General features: G+C 42.4%; 2 protein-coding genes across 2 annotated transcripts; one reads left to right on the top strand and one right to left on the bottom strand.

Annotated features, from left to right (window-relative positions):
- Positions 1-780: 780 nt before the first annotated feature.
- Positions 781-8931, top strand: LOC118792202 (translocating chain-associated membrane protein 2-like). The gene is made up of 11 exons (XM_036549971.1): positions 781-963; positions 3576-3639; positions 3969-4078; positions 5134-5250; positions 5794-5852; positions 6117-6201; positions 6871-6941; positions 7775-7879; positions 8115-8258; positions 8387-8544; positions 8632-8931. The coding sequence occupies exons 1-11, from the start codon at positions 844-846 to the stop codon at positions 8703-8705; spliced, it is 1107 nt and encodes a 368-aa protein (XP_036405864.1). The 5' UTR covers positions 781-843; the 3' UTR covers positions 8706-8931.
- Positions 8932-10708: 1777 nt separating this feature from the next.
- On the bottom strand, positions 10709-17984 carry efhc1 (EF-hand domain (C-terminal) containing 1). The gene is made up of 10 exons (XM_036550503.1): positions 17774-17984; positions 16971-17192; positions 14967-15254; positions 14435-14584; positions 13833-14025; positions 13221-13441; positions 12632-12772; positions 12022-12235; positions 11318-11461; positions 10709-10902 (listed from the first exon to the last, which is right to left on the bottom strand). Exons 1-10 carry the CDS (start codon positions 17834-17836, stop codon positions 10871-10873), a joined length of 1668 nt encoding a protein of 555 aa, XP_036406396.1. The 5' UTR covers positions 17837-17984; the 3' UTR covers positions 10709-10870.
- Positions 17985-18807: the final 823 nt, after the last annotated feature.

Consider the following 18807-nt stretch of genomic DNA (forward strand, 5'->3'; position numbering starts at 1 on the left):
AGGTTCAAATGAGGTCATAGACAGAGGGTGCAAACAGCCAGGAGTGGGAAAGCCATACGCTAATAGCAGTGAGACAAGTGAGACGCAGGCAGATAAGAAGGTGGTCTGGGTAAGGGAGATGCATGAATCAGTGAACTGAGGTGGGGTGCATTTTACTGTAATGTAATTGGCGGACCAGAGAACACCCAGGGTGGTAAGAATGTTCATCCAGTAAGCTGTGAAATTGTAAAGCAATTACTACTCTACTAACAATACTTACCACCACCACCACCACCATCATCATCATCATCTAAAACATATCAATCATAATCAAATCACAGTCATAATAATCACAACAATTATTCAACATCATATAGAAATAAGTGAGTTTCATGCATGAGTTTCATGTTTCCTTTGTGTATGCATAGCTTTTGTGTGGTTGCCAAATGGGAGTCATAAATAGGTGGGGTTAATTTGACTACTTCATGTCAGCAAGATCAGAAACATAGTCAATAGTTGAATATTGTATTCACTTTATTTTCTAGAATGACACAGGGAATGGATTGGGTATTTTCTAGAATGACACAGGGAATGGATCTCAATTTGTATTTACTCGTTAATTATTGTTATTGTTACGCTTGTGTTCTTTATCCAGACAGTTCATGTTTTGGTGAAGGCCCAGGATGGAGTTCCTCCCGGTTGTGTGCAAAGGAATTTTAAGAACGTTTCCCCTTTAAGAGACCGAGACATTGCGCATGCGCACACGGATTTAAAACTTTCTTAAATCCTGAACTTCGTAACTTTGCTGGCGGAGATAGAAAGTTTAAGGGTAGCTGCGGAAAAAAATAGATAGCGAATGCCCCAATGGCTTTCCGCAGGAGAAACAAAAGTTACCCGTTCTTTAGCCAGGAATTTTTCATACAGAACCATGCAGACATCGTCTTTTGCTTGGTGGTTTTCATTCTGATTGGACTGATGTTTGAGGTGAGATGACTTCAAATGTCTTTTTTTTTCTCCCAAATATGTAGCTCGCTAACGTTAGAAACTAGCTATTAGCTGGCTAACAAGCTCGCTTTATAGTCATCACGGGCAGGTCTAGCTGTAGTGGTGGACATGAGACACTAAAATAGATTGTTCTTCCTAGTTAAATCATATCAATGAAATTACAACTAGCTATTTCGTTTAATGGTAGTTTTAACTTAGGTGAAGTAATGCCAAGTAATGACTGCCCTTAGCTGGGTTTCTAGATAGCTGGAAGCGTAACACATAAAATAGATGGCTGGCTAGCTTACTTTGCTAGACTGCTTAAGTTACATCACTGAAGACATTGTACAGATACTCAGCTATCTGGCTAGCTAGCCATTTGGAATTTTATCCGTGACTAAGTTATCTAAGATATCTTTTGCTAACTGTTACGTTACACAACGTGAAAAAGTGCAGCACCCAGTCTCGTGTAACTAGGGAGCAAGCGAGGCTGCTTGCACAGCTGTAGCTTGCTAGCTAGTATACAAGAGCAGACCACTAACATACTACGCATTTTTTCATTAATTTCCAGTTGGCAAGCCATGACGTTAGCCAGCCATGTTTGATATGTTTTACCATGTTTTTACTCCTGCCTTAGCTCACTGGTAAAAGTGTATTTGAGTTAATGTAAGATATCTAATGAATGCTAAATGCATATAGCTAGGTCGGTACAGTGCATTTGTTGCAGTCTATCCTCAGGTATCAGTGTTGGTTGGGAAGTAACTAGTATTAAGACGAAGGGTGTTTAAATAGTCAGCTAGCTTGCAACTCAAGGTAGTTACTGGCGATGCCTCGTTATATGTTTTTGAAATGGCTAGGGTGAGTCAGCCCTAAGCAGTTGCAATCCGCCGTGCTGCAGTCGCAGTGAGCGCCTCGCCCGAAGTCGAAGACTAGAGGCAGAACTGCACAGCTGGTCCTGAGCAAGTGCCACGTCTCAGTCTCTCTGAACTGGACTGGGGTCCTCTTTCTTCTGCCATGGAAAAGTAGACTGGTTCGACTCATCACGGTCGTAAAGTGTGATTACTGCCAGCTACGTGCATTTCGTGGTGTATTTCTGCCCTGTCTGCTAACGTTATATGATCATGTCACCTAACTGTTGCACCATTAGCTAGATAGCTAGCTGTTAGTAGAAAGCTACTGTCCTTACGAATGGTAAGCAAGGTAACGATAGCTTTATTGCCATCCTTGTGCGTCATCAGTATTGCACCTACAGAAAAGTAAAACAAGTGAATATAGGAGGAAAACGGGATAAAATTATCTACCATACCATAAGTGAGTAGGTCTAAAGAGATCGAAGAGAAGCATACCTCCAGTGTAAGGATTTAACAGTCGTGAGTAGATAGGTGGCTAGCTAGATTGTTTCGGTGTTTCAGAAGGGGATGGTCATTTGTTTTACTCTCTACAAGATGAGATCTTTGTCGACGTTTGAACACTAACATCACTGGATTAGATTTTCTCTCACCACGCAGAGATAATGAGATTCATTACCGCATAACTTAAAGAGGGCGTCAGGGAACAAAAGCATTTCGCTAAAACAGGGCCAAAACCCGAACTATGAAAGGCAAGGCAAAGCTGTTTCACTCTTAGATTGTAACGTCACGCAGTTGTAGTTTTTTTTCTGGGAGATGTTCCCGAATGCTAGCCACGCATACTTGATTTCAGTACCTATAGCGTTAGCTCTTGACAGGACTCACCAAACTCTGTGATTAAGGATGTGTCCCTGTTATACCAACCCCGTATGAACCTAGGGTTTGGCCCAGACAAGCACCCGTGGGCCGGCGAGGAAGGAATGTTCCTGACTTTTCTCGAAAGCTTTAGTTACAAAGCTCGAGCGCTTGGAGAGTCGCTGCATATTTCTTCTCTTCAAGTCTTTCCATGACTTTAAAATGCAACAGTTGCATGTCGGTTGAGGTATAATGTTGTCACCCTTTTTGGAGTATGGGAGCTAATGAGGTTTTATAACACCCCCACCATACACACTGCCTTTAACTGAACAGATAATGGTTACATTGATAAGGAAATAGACACAAAATCTGATTTTTACACATTATATAAGGTTTTATGCGTTACAGTTCAGATGTTTACAAGGGATTATACGTTGATATCTGTGTGAAATGGTTACTGATTTTTCTTTCTCGGAACACTGTGATAGCATCTGACACTATCATGATATTTGGGATGTACTGGAAGGCTGCATGCAGGCTGCAGATATTTTGGACCTGTGGAAATGGATAAAGCAATCCTTGTATGGCGTATGCGTCTTGTGAGTTGACGCAAACAGTACAGAGGACATGAGTGCACTTTAAATTAGTTTTTGTGTTTATTTTACCTGGTGTAAAAACAGTTTATCAAAGAATCAAGTGGACTAAAAATCCCTCTAGAAGCAGAATATTCTAGTTATGTCTAGTAATTTGAACAGGTGGGCTTTCTCAATGAGTTGAAGAATTCAAGTTCATAACATTTCAGTGAAGGCCCATTGTCCTGAGAAGAGTGTGTCTATGTTCTGTGACATTTGGAGTCTGAGTAATAAGGATTGCAACATGGAGTCTAAGGTTTCTGGCTTTCTCTTTCAGGCAACTGCAAAAACAGCCTTCCTCTTCATCCTCCCACAGTACAACACAAGCACATTGTCCCCAGGTGAGTACTGTATCAGTCACTACTGTGCCAGGCAGGGGTTTACATTTCACCATTGTATTGATTATTAACCATTTGAGCGCCAGAAAACTAACCTGAATATTTCAGAAGTGTAATAGTCATGATTAAGTGCCGTTGTCAGATATCCAGCCTTCCAAAAATCTTGGCATACCACCGGCATCCACTATGGACAGGAAGCTCGCTACCACATTTTGTCAGAATGTGACTTGAAAAGGCAGCCGAACTGCAAATAGAATCCAGCTCACTCCCTCTCGGCCGTTACTCAGCACTTGCTCATCCTGTGCTCTTTCCATCGCTTCGTGCCTGTGCAGAGGGGGAGGTGTCATTGTATCACTACGGATGGAGGGACTGCGTTACCATCCTCTTCTATTTCTTCATCACCATCATCATCCATGCTGTGGTACAGGAGTACGTGCTAGATGTGAGTATGTGTTCCTGTGGCATTGTGGGTATTGTAGACATTCATGGCACAAGTAGCACCCGAACGGCTTGATGTAAATCAGAGTTAAAATGTGGTTGTCAGATAGTGGTAGTCATTATGTGCTTTAGAATTGGTATATTCAGTTACATGTTAGTTCTTTTATCCTGGTTACCTATGGGTAGGCTTGCCAAGATCTGGCATATTTTTGACCATGCTATATTTACTTAACCATAAATTCAGCCAGATAATTTTAAGTAGCTCACTTTCAAAGTGGCCTGATTTAGGACTGGTCTCTGTCAGCCTACGGTCTGATGTGATGCACGATGTGGCCAAAAACAGTCTGAGCAGAAGTAGGCGTGCTCATTGTGACTTGCAGAATGACTAATCGGGCATTTTTCTTTCACACAGTACAACAATGAAAGCTCCTTCGTTTTAGTTTTATGGCATCTCTGTGAGAATTGTAGCAAAATGAGGAGAAGGGCACCAAAAGGCATTTGAAAACTTGCTAAATATTTTAAACACTTCAGAGCGAATGGTGTTTTCACTGTGACATTAGCATATACAGAGGTCCTTAACTAGCTATGTCTGCACAGGTGGAGTTGCTAATTTAAGCAGCTATTCTTATGGATATGCTATTCCAAGGTTGGATGCACACTGCTAAACGAGATGTTTGATGTCCTTCAAACTTGCGCAGGGGTGATGTGCATTGTCAGGCGGTCGAGGAAACATCACTCATTTAATTATTGGTGCAGCTGATTTCTTTAGGAAGCCCAGACTTCCTGAAATGAGAGAACTGAACCAGTAGTAATGTATTCGTGTGGAACTGCATGCAAATGATAATTTTGTGATTTCAGTGTAAGCACCACAATTGAGCAAAAATGATACTCCAGTCCCAAGTGTAGAAAAATGTCATGGATTTGTCACCTTTTTTGTGGGTGCCATACTGCAAAAATGTTTCCAGGAAATGTTTTTATGGTTCATTAGCCATTTGCTGTGCTATTTGCGTATGTTCCGATTTCAGTTTGAGCGCATCTTATTTTGCTCCTTCCGTTTAGAAAGTGAACAGGCGGCTGCATCTTTCGAAGAGTAAGAACACCAAGTTCAACGAGTCGGGCCAGCTGTGCGTGTTCCACCTGGTCTCATCTGTGTGGAGTCTTTACATCATTCTCACGGTGAGATGGGCCAAACCAGGCCTGAGTAAGGAATAAACCCTCTCACTTATAGCATTCATTAGTTATTGATCTTAACACAACTCCTAAACTGTATTTTGCCAGTGTACTTTGCTAGGTAGCTGTGACGGCAGTTTGCTTCCGTGCCTGCTCACATGATGTTGGGGTTGGTTGAGAGGCATCTGAATGAAGTCCTACCTTGATAGGGTATGAATTGCCATGTAGTAAAACAAATCTCTCCAATCTGGGCAAAAGTGCAGAACGGAATAAGTCAACAAACAACGGTACAAGACATCAGTGGTTAAGACTGAATGCATTTTTAACCCTGCAAATATGGAGCACTGGTGTTAATGGCAGTTGAATGATCATGAAAGATTTAATGTAAGGTAGGCCATCAGAACAGCTCTATTCTAGCCAGCTAGTGTGAACAGTCTGTGATCACATTTGCACAGCTACTTGTCTACAATTACGAGTCTCTATGATAGTGCACACAGTGCTCATCTTTGAAGTCTCTCAGTCTTTTCTTTGCTCCTCCTTTGTATCCAGGAAGGATATATCCCGAATCTTAGCAGCCTATGGGAGAACTATCCTCATGTACTTTTGAGGTGAGGTTGCATTCATTTTATCCTTCAGAACAATCACTGTGAACAAGGGTTCATGTAGGCAAACTCATAGTGTTGCACAAGACAGGAAAAAACGTAAGGCATGAGGCATTGAGCAGCGGCCCGAATCTGAAACTGTTAATGGATGTGAACAGAAGAAACTGAGGAGCCTTGAGATGGTACTAGATCGGACTCCTCCTCCTGGGAAGCCGAGTCAGCAGCTCTGCCCTCTCTGACCCAGTGAACAAGCCCTCTTTCTTCTCCCAGGTTCCAGGTGAAGTTTTTCTACCTCTGCCAGCTGGCCTACTGGCTCCACGCTCTGCCTGAGCTCTACTTCCAGAAAGTGAGGAAGGTGAGTGGAGAAAGAGGCCACTCGGGAGGCTCAAGTACATTAAATTATGGGGAAGTAAAAAAAAATAAATAAATAAACAAACAAAAACAAACCTTTTATGCATCTTTCAGAGGTTTGCAGAATTTACGATCATTTAACTCCGTCAAACTGATTTGTGCTTAGAAATCTTGTGCAAAGTCTTGCAAAGCAAAGTATTTTGCTTCCAGATTCTGAATAGTATAGCACTCACATGGTAAAGTTAATATATGTCAGACTGTTACACTAATTCATGTCCCACTTATTAATATGTTATGATAGTAGTATTTTTTGTTATTTAAAATGTTCTCTGGGAATTGAAGATGATGAATTGGAAGGTTGTAAATGTAAACAAAAAAATCCAAAAGAGTCACTGTGCAAATAATGAATTCTGCCTGAAATTTTCAATGTAAAGTGATACTTGCGTACTTTTTCAAACATTAAGAATATCCATGATTATTTTTTCCAAAGATGGTGTAACATTGGTAAAGGTATGATGGTTGTTTAAGTGTAGCACACTTCATGCAGCACAGCAGATACGTTAGGCCTCTACTCTATGTACAATAATAATTAATATCACCATAGATGTGAAAGTTTTCCAAGAATGATCTGTAGGTTTGGAATAAGAGGGATATGTTCTTTTGTGTCTTTTAGGAAGAGATTCCTCGCCAGCTGAAGTACATTTGTCTATACCTGTTGCACATTACAGTGGCCTACCTGCTCAAGTAAGTCATTTTAAGCAAGTAGAGTCCTTGAAAATCATGTAATTATTTTCATTCTTCTCAGTCATGAAAAGTAATCGTATGTCCCCATTGCCTTGGAAATTCATGGGAAATTGGGCAAATTTAAAGCAAAAAGTAACATTCATTTATTCTTTTAGAGCATTTCTTTTATATGTCAATATGTCATAATAGCTCACAAGCTTCATGTCATTTTCCTATCACCTAGCAAAGTCAGTGATTAAATTGGCTAGGCCATTAGGTTGATCTTGAAGTCCAGGTCACTGGGTACACACTGTCAAGAGACACATTAATTGCCATGAGGATGCTAAACAGGTATTGACACTAATGTCTCAAAAAGTATTTTCCCTTTCAGTTCCATCTGGTCATTGAAGAGCTCCTAGTTATCCATAAAAAGTTACTGAAAAGTCACAGAAAATGTAAATCTTATTTTAATGCCCTGACAGAGGCTCAGATTATTCTACCCATAAATTATGTCAAGGGATTTATAGTACTGAATATCCTCAAAAAATAGGTGATATGATATACCAGCTACGTTGATATTATGGGTATTTTCAGCACAGGGCTGTATGAAACTGATACTGCTTTTGAAAGTTTGAAAGCCATCTTTATTTATACAGTGAATAATTTCATCTTGTTAGATGTATTAGAATGAAGAGCTTGACCAGGTGGAGATTCCCTGGTGGAATTAAGAGCATTGATTATTACTCTGTTAATTTAGTCATTTTACAGTGATATCTTTTGAATGTTTGGAGCAGACTTCCCTCATTCTCTTATTCCCTCATTGACACTTTTTCCTCACCCTCTCTGTCTCGCAGTTTGACTCGAGTTGGGCTGGTGCTGCTCTTCCTGCAGTATATTTCGGAGCTGGGTTTCCACGTCTCGCGGCTCTTCTACTTCACTGACGAGAGCCACCACAAACTGTGAGTAGCCGAGCCTCTTCACCCCTGCCATCACACGGCTACAGCATTCGTGCATTTGTCCACCCCTGTTTTAAATACTCATGGAAGATGTAATGACAACATTCTCAGCATAACAGTAGTTATAGTCCAGTCTATGTAGAGCTCAGCCGATGGGCTGTTTGGCTGCTCCGAGTCTTAATTTTGTCCTATGTATTTTTTTTTTTTTTTTTTTTTTTTTTTTTTTGCCCATCCGCAGGTTTGACATGTGGGCCGTGGGCTTTGTGTTCACCCGCATGGTGACGCTCACACTGCTGTTCCTGGCGGTGGGCTTTGGGCTGGCAAGAGTGGAGAACCAGGATCTGGACTGGGAGGCAGGGAACTTCAACACTGTTTTAATGAGGTATGGTCAAGGCTTATTGCCAATATGCATACACACACACACACACACACACACACACACACACACACACACACACACAGCTCCCCGATGACATGACCCCTGAGTTGGCTCTCTGTCGCCCCCTGCAGGATGACGGTGCTGCTGATGGTGTGCCTGACGCAGGCCTGGCTCCTGTGGAAGTTCATCCGCTTCCAGCTACGGCGCTGGCGTGAGTTCAGACAGGAGCAGGCCGCCCGCAAGAGGGTGGCGGCTAAGCAGCTCTCCCGGACGGTCAAGAGGGACAACGGTGAGTTCAGCTGTCCCCCGAGCCCCGTTGATGGTTTGACTGCACAGCTCACCCAAACACTCAACGTATTGCCATCTTGTTCACCAGGGGCACACGAGAACGGCGTGATCAAGGCGGAGAACGGAGCCTCGCCACGACCCAAGAAAATCAAGGCTCCTTAACCTCGCCCCTGGGCTGACCTGGCCTCGCCCCGCTATCGGAACAGGAAACTGGTTACCGGTCGTCGTGTTGTGCTTGGAAACCTTGAGGCAACACAGGTGCCCAGTTCTTGGGCACCAGGGTACCACGTTGGGAGAGATACCCGATAACCTTGAACCCTGACGATCGTTTCCTCTCATCAGTATTTTCTTTTTTTTTTTTTTTTTTTTTTAACTCATACTGGCTGGCTACCCCCTGGTCTCCATCTCTCTTAGCTATTTTTATATGTCTGCGTTGTTCCATTTCTATAATTGGGTCTTCTTCTCGAGTCACATACTGCAGCTAGTGTTTTTTTCCCCAGCATTTGCTCCGGCGTATGGAAGCGGCTCCACTTGCTTGGTGAGATGGCTAGGGAAGGCGGACTGAGCACAGCTGGTGCTGGCATGCCCCTTTGCCCCTGTAGGCCCCATCCCACTCAAGCCCAGGAACGCTGCTGTGAACGGTGAAGGGATGCTGCAGACGGGACAAGCAGGTGCCAGTGCGGGCCGAGGCAGGACTGGCCGTCCAAGCAGAGGGCGTTGTATGGTCACTCCTGCCTCGCGCGCGCACAACCTCACGGTTTCAGCGCTGCACTCTCACCCCTGCGACACCCCACACTTCCATATTCCTGTCAAGTCCGACATTAGGCTGAGGTTCGATGTTACATGCGAGACAGTCTCTCCTAGAAGTGCTGGTGGGAATATGGAAACTTTAACAAAGCTTGTTTAGCCAAAATATAAAATGAGCACCTTTTCAAAACTGCCGATCGACAAAGAAACGTGGTATGTTCAGTCTATTGGGTCTCTTCTGCTTTTCAGCTGGTCATGAATTGATCAGAAAACGTACAGTGCACCGAATCATGTCAGAACTTCCTATCATTTATATCACCAAATATACTTAATTGTAGCTGTAAAATATCTTTTCCACTGCTCAACACAAGATGACTGAAAACAAGGAAAAAAGAAACAGAGGGAAATCAGATGGAAATATTCAATAAAAAGTGAGTCATTTTGTGTTTATTCAGACTCTCAATGATTTTTTGGTATTTTGCATGTCACAATCTTTTTACCATTTTTACAGTCTTTTGTTGTCTAGGTCAGTGTTTCTCAACCCTCTCCTGGAGTACCCCCTGCCCTGCATGTTTTAGATCTCTCCCTGCTCCAACACAGCTGATTCAAATGATCAGTTTGTTATTAAGCAGTTTCAGGAGTTCATAACGAGTTGATCATTTGAATCAGCTGTGTTGGAGCAGGGAGAGATCTAAAACATGCAGGGCAGGGGGTACTCCAGGAGAGGGTTGAGAAACACTAGTATAGGTTATCAGAATTGGTAAGGCCTTGAGTATCAGATTGGAAGTCTTCAATTCATTATCTACAGTATAGCCTTCATAAAAAAGTTGGTCTTTCACACAGCTGTTTCTGGTGTGACTGGCTGTTTTAACACAAAATCTTGACTTTGGAGTCAAGTTAATTGTCAGTTACTAAAATGTGAGACATGGGTTTTCAATTTCACAGGTGTATAAATATATGTAAGCCTCTATTCAATGTTAGTGCAATAGTCTGTGTTCTAGGAGGAACACATTTTAGGAAGTGTTGCCTTTTTATTACACAACTTGAGGTAAACAGCAAAATGAAAACTGTTACACAGACAAGGACGAATTACATGAGTTACTTTTATCTGGGGCTTGGTATGTCTGTTGTATTACACATCTCCTTTTTTCTTAATACCTAACACTATTCGATAATCTCCTGTCGTCTGATTTCCCTTTCATTGTTGGTGTTTAGTGCTACTTACTCACATCCTTCATAATGTTAGAACTGTAGCATTGCTGATGTATGTCTTGACCGTAATATCATGGGGTGTGGATGGCAGATCAGCGAGCATTCACATTTTTCCCTTGGACATCAGTATTCAGGACAACAATCCCCGAAATCCTACAAGAGCAACCGCAAGATGAAGTTTTTAATGTTTTGCATGGTTGAAAGAATCCTTTATTCTATGCATTGCAATACAAGTGTGTTTAAATCCCTTTATTCACTGTTAATTTGGCCTTTGTAGAGGTGTACTACAGGAGTAACAAACACTGATGTATGATCGATATGGAGTCCTGGAGTATTTAGGGAAGCGACAAGGTTGAGTTCTCTCTCCATCAGGAGTCATTTTTGGTTTCTGGAGTTTCCTCTGTTAAAGAAAACAAAATGTGAAAAATGTTTTTAATGCAGCATTAATGACAGAAAAAGTACACTAATGAGAACAAGCCATTAGTCTAACAGAAATTGTCTCTTCTCCACTCCACTCCACTTTCATAAACTGCAGATAGCAGTTGCCATTTTGCTGGTGCTTTAACAAAGCTCCATATACCTGTTTTGAGATACTTTTGGAGACTGTGACCAGCAATTATTTTGCGTTAACCAAAAGAAGTTCCTCCAAGGATGATCAAATGCAGTTAAGCAGTTCTGGACCAACAGGGGCAACACAGACTTCTTATATATTTAATTTCTAACATTCAAATAAAGGGTAAGACGTGTTGATCTTCTGCCAAATCTGTATCCTTCACTGAGTGCACTCTGATTGGTGGGAAAACAGCGGGGCCTACCGGTGGTTTGGGCCGGCTCGGGTGCCACACCGTGGTGCCGCCGCAGAGAGTCCAGGGTGTGGGAGGGGATCTGGTCTGCAATGCTCTCCAGGTACTTGAGCACGTAGAGGTCAGCGTCCGTCAGCACGAAGCGCCGTCTGAACACTGAAGGGGAGACGGCCGGGTGAGCAGGATGGAAAGGTAGCGTCTCTTTCTAACTTCCGTTTGAGCGAAGGGTTGTGGGACCACCCATATCCAGCCCACAACAGCAAACGGTTATGTTGGTAAAGATAAGACACCAGCAGGTATTGTGGTAGCCTTTGAAATACTTGAAACACTTGTTTTCATTGACCCTTGTCTAGAAAGGCAGTATTTAGAACTGGACAGAAGGTTTTAATGTATTAAAATGATTACAAACAATAATTATAATCATGTCATTTAATGTGTAAATATACAAGTAACAAAAAAGATAATATACCCGTAAGATATAATAAAGTAGTATAGGGGGATGACTGCCCATTTCCTCCTTTAATACTGGAAAAATAGTAATGATATTAAAATGCTTACATCTCATCTCTCATGAGAATATGCACTCTGCAAACGTATTTAATTGCTTCCAAACATTTTTTGGTAGCATCTAAAAAGAGGGAATGCATGGAAGTTAGCTGTAATGTTTTATGAATCGCTGAAGTTGAGCTCCTGAGTGCAAACAGAAGGGGGTGTACCCTCCACGACGGCCCCGATGGCGAAGTCCGCAGGCCCGTAGTAATCGGGGTTGTCCACCGAGCTGCCCGGTTTGGGGATGCGGGTCTTCTCCAGGAACTTTCCTCCGATGATCCCAGAGTTGCGCAAGCTGGGCTCGAAGATGCTGATCATGTCGTTGGACAGGAAGTAGGAAAAGATGAAGCGGCGCGTGGTGTCTTCCTCATTCTGGGAGTCCTGCGATGGAGAGCGTTTGAGATGATTACTGCCGTGTGTACTGTGTTGTGTACTTAGCAGATACAGTTACAGAATGAACTCTCCTCCAGCTTTAAAAATCATCCTTTACATTTGGGTATTTATGACCTCCCCACCTTTTAACCCCTTCAAAAGTATGTCATATGGAATGAGTTTCACATCCCAGCCTCATCACAGCACTTGAGTGGGATGAGGGTAAAGTGCCTCAAATTCACCACCAGGGGGCACCCTACTAGCATAGAACAGAAGTCAAACGGAATCCACTGCCATCTTTTAGTGATTTCCTCATGAGTTACAGCTCCATTGTACACGCAAGCTGAGATCAAATGGGAGACAAAGTTTGGAACAAGCTGCTATGAACAAGCATTTTGCCCTCACCAGCCTGGCCGTGTATCTGAGCACTTTGTGGTCATTCTCCAGCATCTTCAGGAGGTCTTTCTTGGGCGGCGCGGGGATGAGGGACATGCAGTTCTGGAAGGAGTCTTCCAGGGAACCAAAGCCGTTGTAGGGGGGGATCTCCTGTGGACGTCAGTTCGAGAATCAGCCTGACTTATTAGGTGCAATGTGGCCCACAGCGTAGGCTTGACATCTATAGGGATAATGGATCCTCTGTTATAAACCCCCAGGTTAGACTTACATCCTAGTCGTAAAAATGAAGCTGATTTAAAGGGTTAGGTTTCCGCAACTGCTCTTAAGTCTTAAGAATGTCTTTATTTCCAAATCTTTTTAATGCATGACATGGCAACACAGGAAATATACACCATATGGCAACGGCAGATACTTAATATCCTACTGGTGTGTTGTTGGTCTTGCACAGCGCTATTGATTTACTGAGCATTTGTGCTTTCTACTTTTGATCTTATGAAACAACACATGAAATAAAAAAAAAACACAGTCTCACTGTGACTGTTATATGTGTGCTTTCCCTTACACTTTGTAAGGGCAAACACAGTAAAATGGCACATACCTTCTTAATCTCTGGCTCAGGTTTGGGGAGGACTTGGACGGGCTTGACGTCAATGTCACTGAAGTTCTCCTTGTAGTAGTTCTGGGTGAACTCGTCGCAGTTGTACAGCAGGAACTCTCTACCCAAAATGCTAAGCGTCTCGCCCACCCTGAAGTCCCTGGGGGAGTAGTACTCCTGCACCTCCTGGGGCGACACCTCCAGGACACAGCTAGGGAATGGCTCTGAAGAGCGAGTCAAACCGAAAGTTCCACTCACAAACCACTGCCGGTGTCAGAAATCCGTATAACCTGGTCCTGCAGTCACCACTGAAAGCACACCTTGTGTTCTATTATTTTTTTACTTGATAGATGCTACAGTCCTGCAACTTATATAACTGTCATCATATCAGTGTGAACTGATGAACATTTACTGAAACGATTCAAAAAGAGCTGCTCACTCATAGACACAAGAGTAATTCTCCATTTGTTAGTCAACCCTGTAACCTTCTCACCAACTTATGCCAGTTTCATAACCATTGTGACAGTGTGGCCCTGATAGTGTACTGAATGGGCCCTGTTATTCAGTTGAGATCCTATCCTCAAGGCGAGCCGAGAGAAGCGGACGGCTACCCACCGCAGGCAGGATTTATCTCCTTGGGGACCCTCTGTCTCCGCATCAGGACGGGGTAGGGGTCTCGCCCTGTGTTGGGCGCGTGGACCTCCCTGATCTCCACTGTGTCGTCCACCAGGTAGTAATGGATGGTGACGGGCCGCGTCTCCCTGGGGATGGAGTCGGCCTGCTCCCACACGGCAAAGAAGCGCAGCACCTGGAGGGTGGAGTCAGTAGGTCAAAGGTCACATCTGCAGGGACTTGGCTTACAAAATTGCAGCTCATTAGACGGCGCCTCAAAAAACATGACAATAGTTTTTTACATACAGCCTGCACAACATACAGAAGCTATATAAAGTGCTGATGGATATAACATGTATAACAGGTTTTAAATCACGGATGCATATAAATACCCGTAAGCTATAATAAAAATTAAGTAAGTGTAATAAGTATAATCAAGCAAAGTGATAAGAGAACTACTGATCCTCTTTAGGTGTTTAGGATCTATCCTTGTTCTGTCTAATGAAGGGCATGCGAGAAATGGCACTGGATGGCAACCAGTATCAATGTCTTGGAACTCAGTAACCACTTCTGAATATCTATGAATGACGGCAAGCCTCGGTCACCTTGCGATCCATGGTGAGGAACTGCTTCAGACTGTCGAAATCGGTGGGGGTGATGTAGGACTGCTGGGGCTGGGAACGGTGATCTGTGTAGGGGTCGCCAGGTATTTCCTCTGGCTCATTCAGTACAATCCCTTCACTCTCCAGGTACTCCTACAACACAGCCACACAAGTGACCAGCTACAAACAATGGCATCCCATGGAAACCCTCTCTTTCAGTGATCCCTTAAGGTGAATGACAAGCTGTGGACAGGTTTCAGTACGCAAAGTCAATGGAAAGGATTTGGAAAATTAAGCCTTTTTGACATTATAGACATTGACATTGACATTGACAGTATTGACATCTGCATAGCTGTAAGGACTGTATATACCAGCACTACCGAATTCAGCACACAATATGCAGTTAATTAGAACCCACGTCAGTGAATGATTTCAGCACAAACCAATATGTAAAATAGGTTCTTGGATGCAAAAATGGAAGACTGCTTTCCATCTTATAATGATGCTATGCCATTATATTCCGGGGCACCTTTACCTTTGTGAAGGCATCACAGCTCGTGAGGCGGTAGGTGACCCCATACGCGGATATGTCAATGCCGACGTTCAGGTCCTTCCAGTGGTAATAGTCGCCCTGGTTGTCTTTCGGCAGCCGCTGCCTTTTGATCAACTTGCCCTGGGGTATCCCCGAGTTCTCCACCTCGGGCTCGATCACGCAAATGCTGTCATCCTCCAGGTAGTAGCAGATGACCACAGGACGCACTCTGTATTTCTCCAGAGGGGACAGCTGGATCTCCTCCTGGAAGTACCCATAGAAACGCAGCACCTGTGCGACAAGTACAGAGAGTGAAGAGGAGAGACCTTATTGGTTTGACAGTCATATAAGGGAAATACTGTCCTCGGCCAGGATACAGCCGGCCTGATTTGACAGAGTTATACTACTAACAGTCCTGCTACAAGTAACAGTAGCATGGTTAGGCTACAATGGCCCACGAGAGCTGCATGTGCTTCCAGACTGATTAAGAAATTTAGCAGCCTAATTGTTTCAGCAGCTTTCTAGGAATAGGACCTACCTCAGTGGGGTAACAATGCTTTCAAAGACCAGGATGCTCTCTGAAATGTGATCAAGGTTTACTATTCATTGCTAGCCTCCTAATTATAGCTTTAAAATGATTTCTTGTCTCAAAGGGAAAAAAAGGAAAAAAGCTATTGAAATTCAGGGAACTTGCTTGACTGGATACAGAAGGTACTCTCTTCCCTTTGCAGCTGATCCAGGATCAGGTTATCCAACCCCATAACACTAGTAAGTAGGTGAAAGAACACCTGAAACTAATACAGCATCTGTGCTCAGGTCATGATCAATCTACAACTGTATATTGTCTTTAGAACCCTGAATGACAAAGGTTTTAGTATTATTTTTCTCTGGAATGCAGTTACTATTGGATAGAGTAAACACCACTAATCTAGCTCTGTGAAAGACTGAAGTGCCTCTGTTCAAGCCCAATACAAATTCTCTCTGGTCCAAATTATTTGAGTGTATGTAATGCTACCTGCTGCTCTACCTGTTTTACCATTTTTTTATATATTCATATTATGTCGCCTCAAAATGTCTGTCTTGGAACAATGATAGCTGGGTGGCTTTATCCTGCTTTAGTGTAATTACTGGAACTACTTGGCATTTACTTAAATCTGCTCAAATTGATTATTTTGTTCTTAATTTGTGACCTTAAAGCAAATGTCATTGAACAACAAAATAACAGCTTGAAGGTAATGTAATCTGTGACTATGCTACCCCACAGGCTTTACGCAGGGCTCACACGAGCTACTCACTTCAGCTCTGCCACACAAGAACAGTACTGTAAGTATCAGTAGATTTGCAAAGATCCCAAGCCAAAACTGACAGATGGTATTCTTCCTCTTTAAGAACATACCAGTGTATTCCCTGTCAGGGTGATCACCAAAGCGGCAAAAACCACTGAATACCGTTTCAACAAAGGCCTATAGCATGAGCTTTTTGTGACCACAAGGTGCAACTAATGCCAGTTAGCTCTGATAACTGTCACTGTGCCCTGGCTGCTTGAGGTTGTGAAATTGCTCCACAGCACTCCCCTATAGTAGGGTGACTGTACGTCCTCTTTTTCCCGGACACGTCCTTGTTTAGAGACGCATGTTTTAGGTCCCAAAACGAGGACATGTCCGGGAAAAAGAGGACATATGGTCACCCTACCTATAGGAATTGTCTAGGTGGGCTCAGAACTCTGTAACCTTCCTCTAGCTGGTCAAAACGTTTCTAAATGTGGTGTGAATATTTAGGGCCTATATAAATGTACTTTTTACTCTGTTATATTCACCTGTAACATCAGGCAAGGTAATTTTTTTTGTTTGTTTTTTATTTTGTTTTTTTGTAATTGTATCGTTCTGTTTCTTGAGACACATTTTAATCCATATTACCATGAAAGAAAAAAAATGTATCGTTTTAGTTATGTAATATGTAATACTACTGTGAATGGTAGTAGTAGATAAAAGGAAAGAATAGTGATACCTTTTTGTCATAGGCGACATGGGCAGGGATGAACTCCACAGAAGGAGCGGGGATGGCCTCCTGACCTGCTCGCGTTGTGGTCTGTACGGTCAGCTGGGTGCGTTCGCAGTGGGTCAGGTGGTCCGACAGGAGAGCAGTTTGCCCAATGCCTACCTTCGGGATTTGCGGTATCAGGAAGCCGTTCTTATAACTTAGCGTCTGGGCCCTGTGGTGATTTGCCTTCTAAGGGTATGGGAAAACAACAATACCGGTCAAGGATGTGTCATAGGATCGTGCTAAAACATTCTTAAACTCTTCAATCAAGAACCTGAGAACTCTGATCATAGAGCATTATGGATCGTGGAATTATTTTGTAAATTGCAAACGATGTAAAACCGTTGGAGGATGGCAAGACCCAGTAAAACAGCTGTCACGTTATACGAAGATTGGGATTCAGTAAGAGTCAATTGTAACAAATTATAGCTTGCATTGGCAAGTAATTAGCTTGCTACGGGGTGCCTCCCTTTTAAGAGGATGCATGCTGACAGAATTTCCATTCAGTTAGACTGCTTTCTCCCACTAAACATTATCGATGTTCATGCCAGAGCTAGCTAACATAACGTATAAAATAAAATAGATTAATTACCTAAACTGCTTTTTATTGTTTTTGCAGAATAGAACTTGTTGGCTTTATCTGTTAATGTTACATTCCTCTGCATTTACCTGTTCTGTATCATGGTTTTTCTCTTGTCAGTGATGTAAACGTGGCTAGAGTAAAGTTAGCTACATAGTCTGATTAGATTTGTGTTTGTGATTAAACTTACCGTGAGATCCCTGAAGGTGTTCCCTGGTAGAAAAGGTAGTCCGTGACGCCAGTCGTCTGTCATGGCATATAGCGTAGCTTACAAGCTAGCTATCTGATGTGCTTCCCGTGGAAGCCCAGTCCTTGCACTTAAAAATATTGAACTGTAAATTACCACGCGTAAGTAACCTAGTCTAGCTAGGAGTTGTTTGTAGAGATACAATCACATTTTACCGTCCTTGCAACGCTGTATTTATGTATCCAGGAAACCACGGAAATAAACGTGGTTGCCATGGATAATATAAACACACACATGCCGACTGCTTTGGAGAGCAAAAGATGATCCCTCAAACAGCTGAATGACAGCACAGCGTGGGATCATGTAAGGAAAAAACTTTTCTTCATGTAGGGAAATACGTATTTATTATTTTTAGCCTTTAGCCCAAAAGCACTGCTATGCAAAGCACTGACTTTAAATGCTCTCATTGTCTCTTAAGTAATGTGTTTTCCATTATAAAGAGTCATTCCAATTTGTCTAATATTATTTATACTCAGTTGGAAAGTGAATGCGTTGAAACACTTCCATGTGTAGATCCAGTACAGATGTAGAATAAATCAGGTTGTATAAAAAGTATGACAGCTTTTTGTCCATTTCTTTATTCTTGGCAGAAATTATGAAAAAATATAACACCTACAACAATAATACTTGTAATGATAATATATGATATACTGGCATGGTGTTGTGTGGCAACAATTTTAAAAATGTCAATAGGTCAAACACAAAATACTTTCCTGATTAATACTTTAATAGCAAACATTTCATGAAAACCACAACATTTTCACCACATGTATTTAACAGAATACTGTTTCCAGCCCACAAATGACAGAATGATTTAACACTGTTTGTGTCTAAAATACAATGTACCATAAAACAGTTGTTCCATTCAAAATGAAAATATATAGTTATGCTGGTATATCCTGTAAAACATATAGCTGTATTAAAATGCTTAAAAATTACATCTTGTTCACATTTCTACATTTGTTTTTTGCTGACCT

The sequence above is a fragment of the Megalops cyprinoides genome, chromosome 17 (assembly GCF_013368585.1).
Source record: "Megalops cyprinoides isolate fMegCyp1 chromosome 17, fMegCyp1.pri, whole genome shotgun sequence".
NCBI lineage: Eukaryota > Metazoa > Chordata > Actinopteri > Elopiformes > Megalopidae > Megalops > Megalops cyprinoides.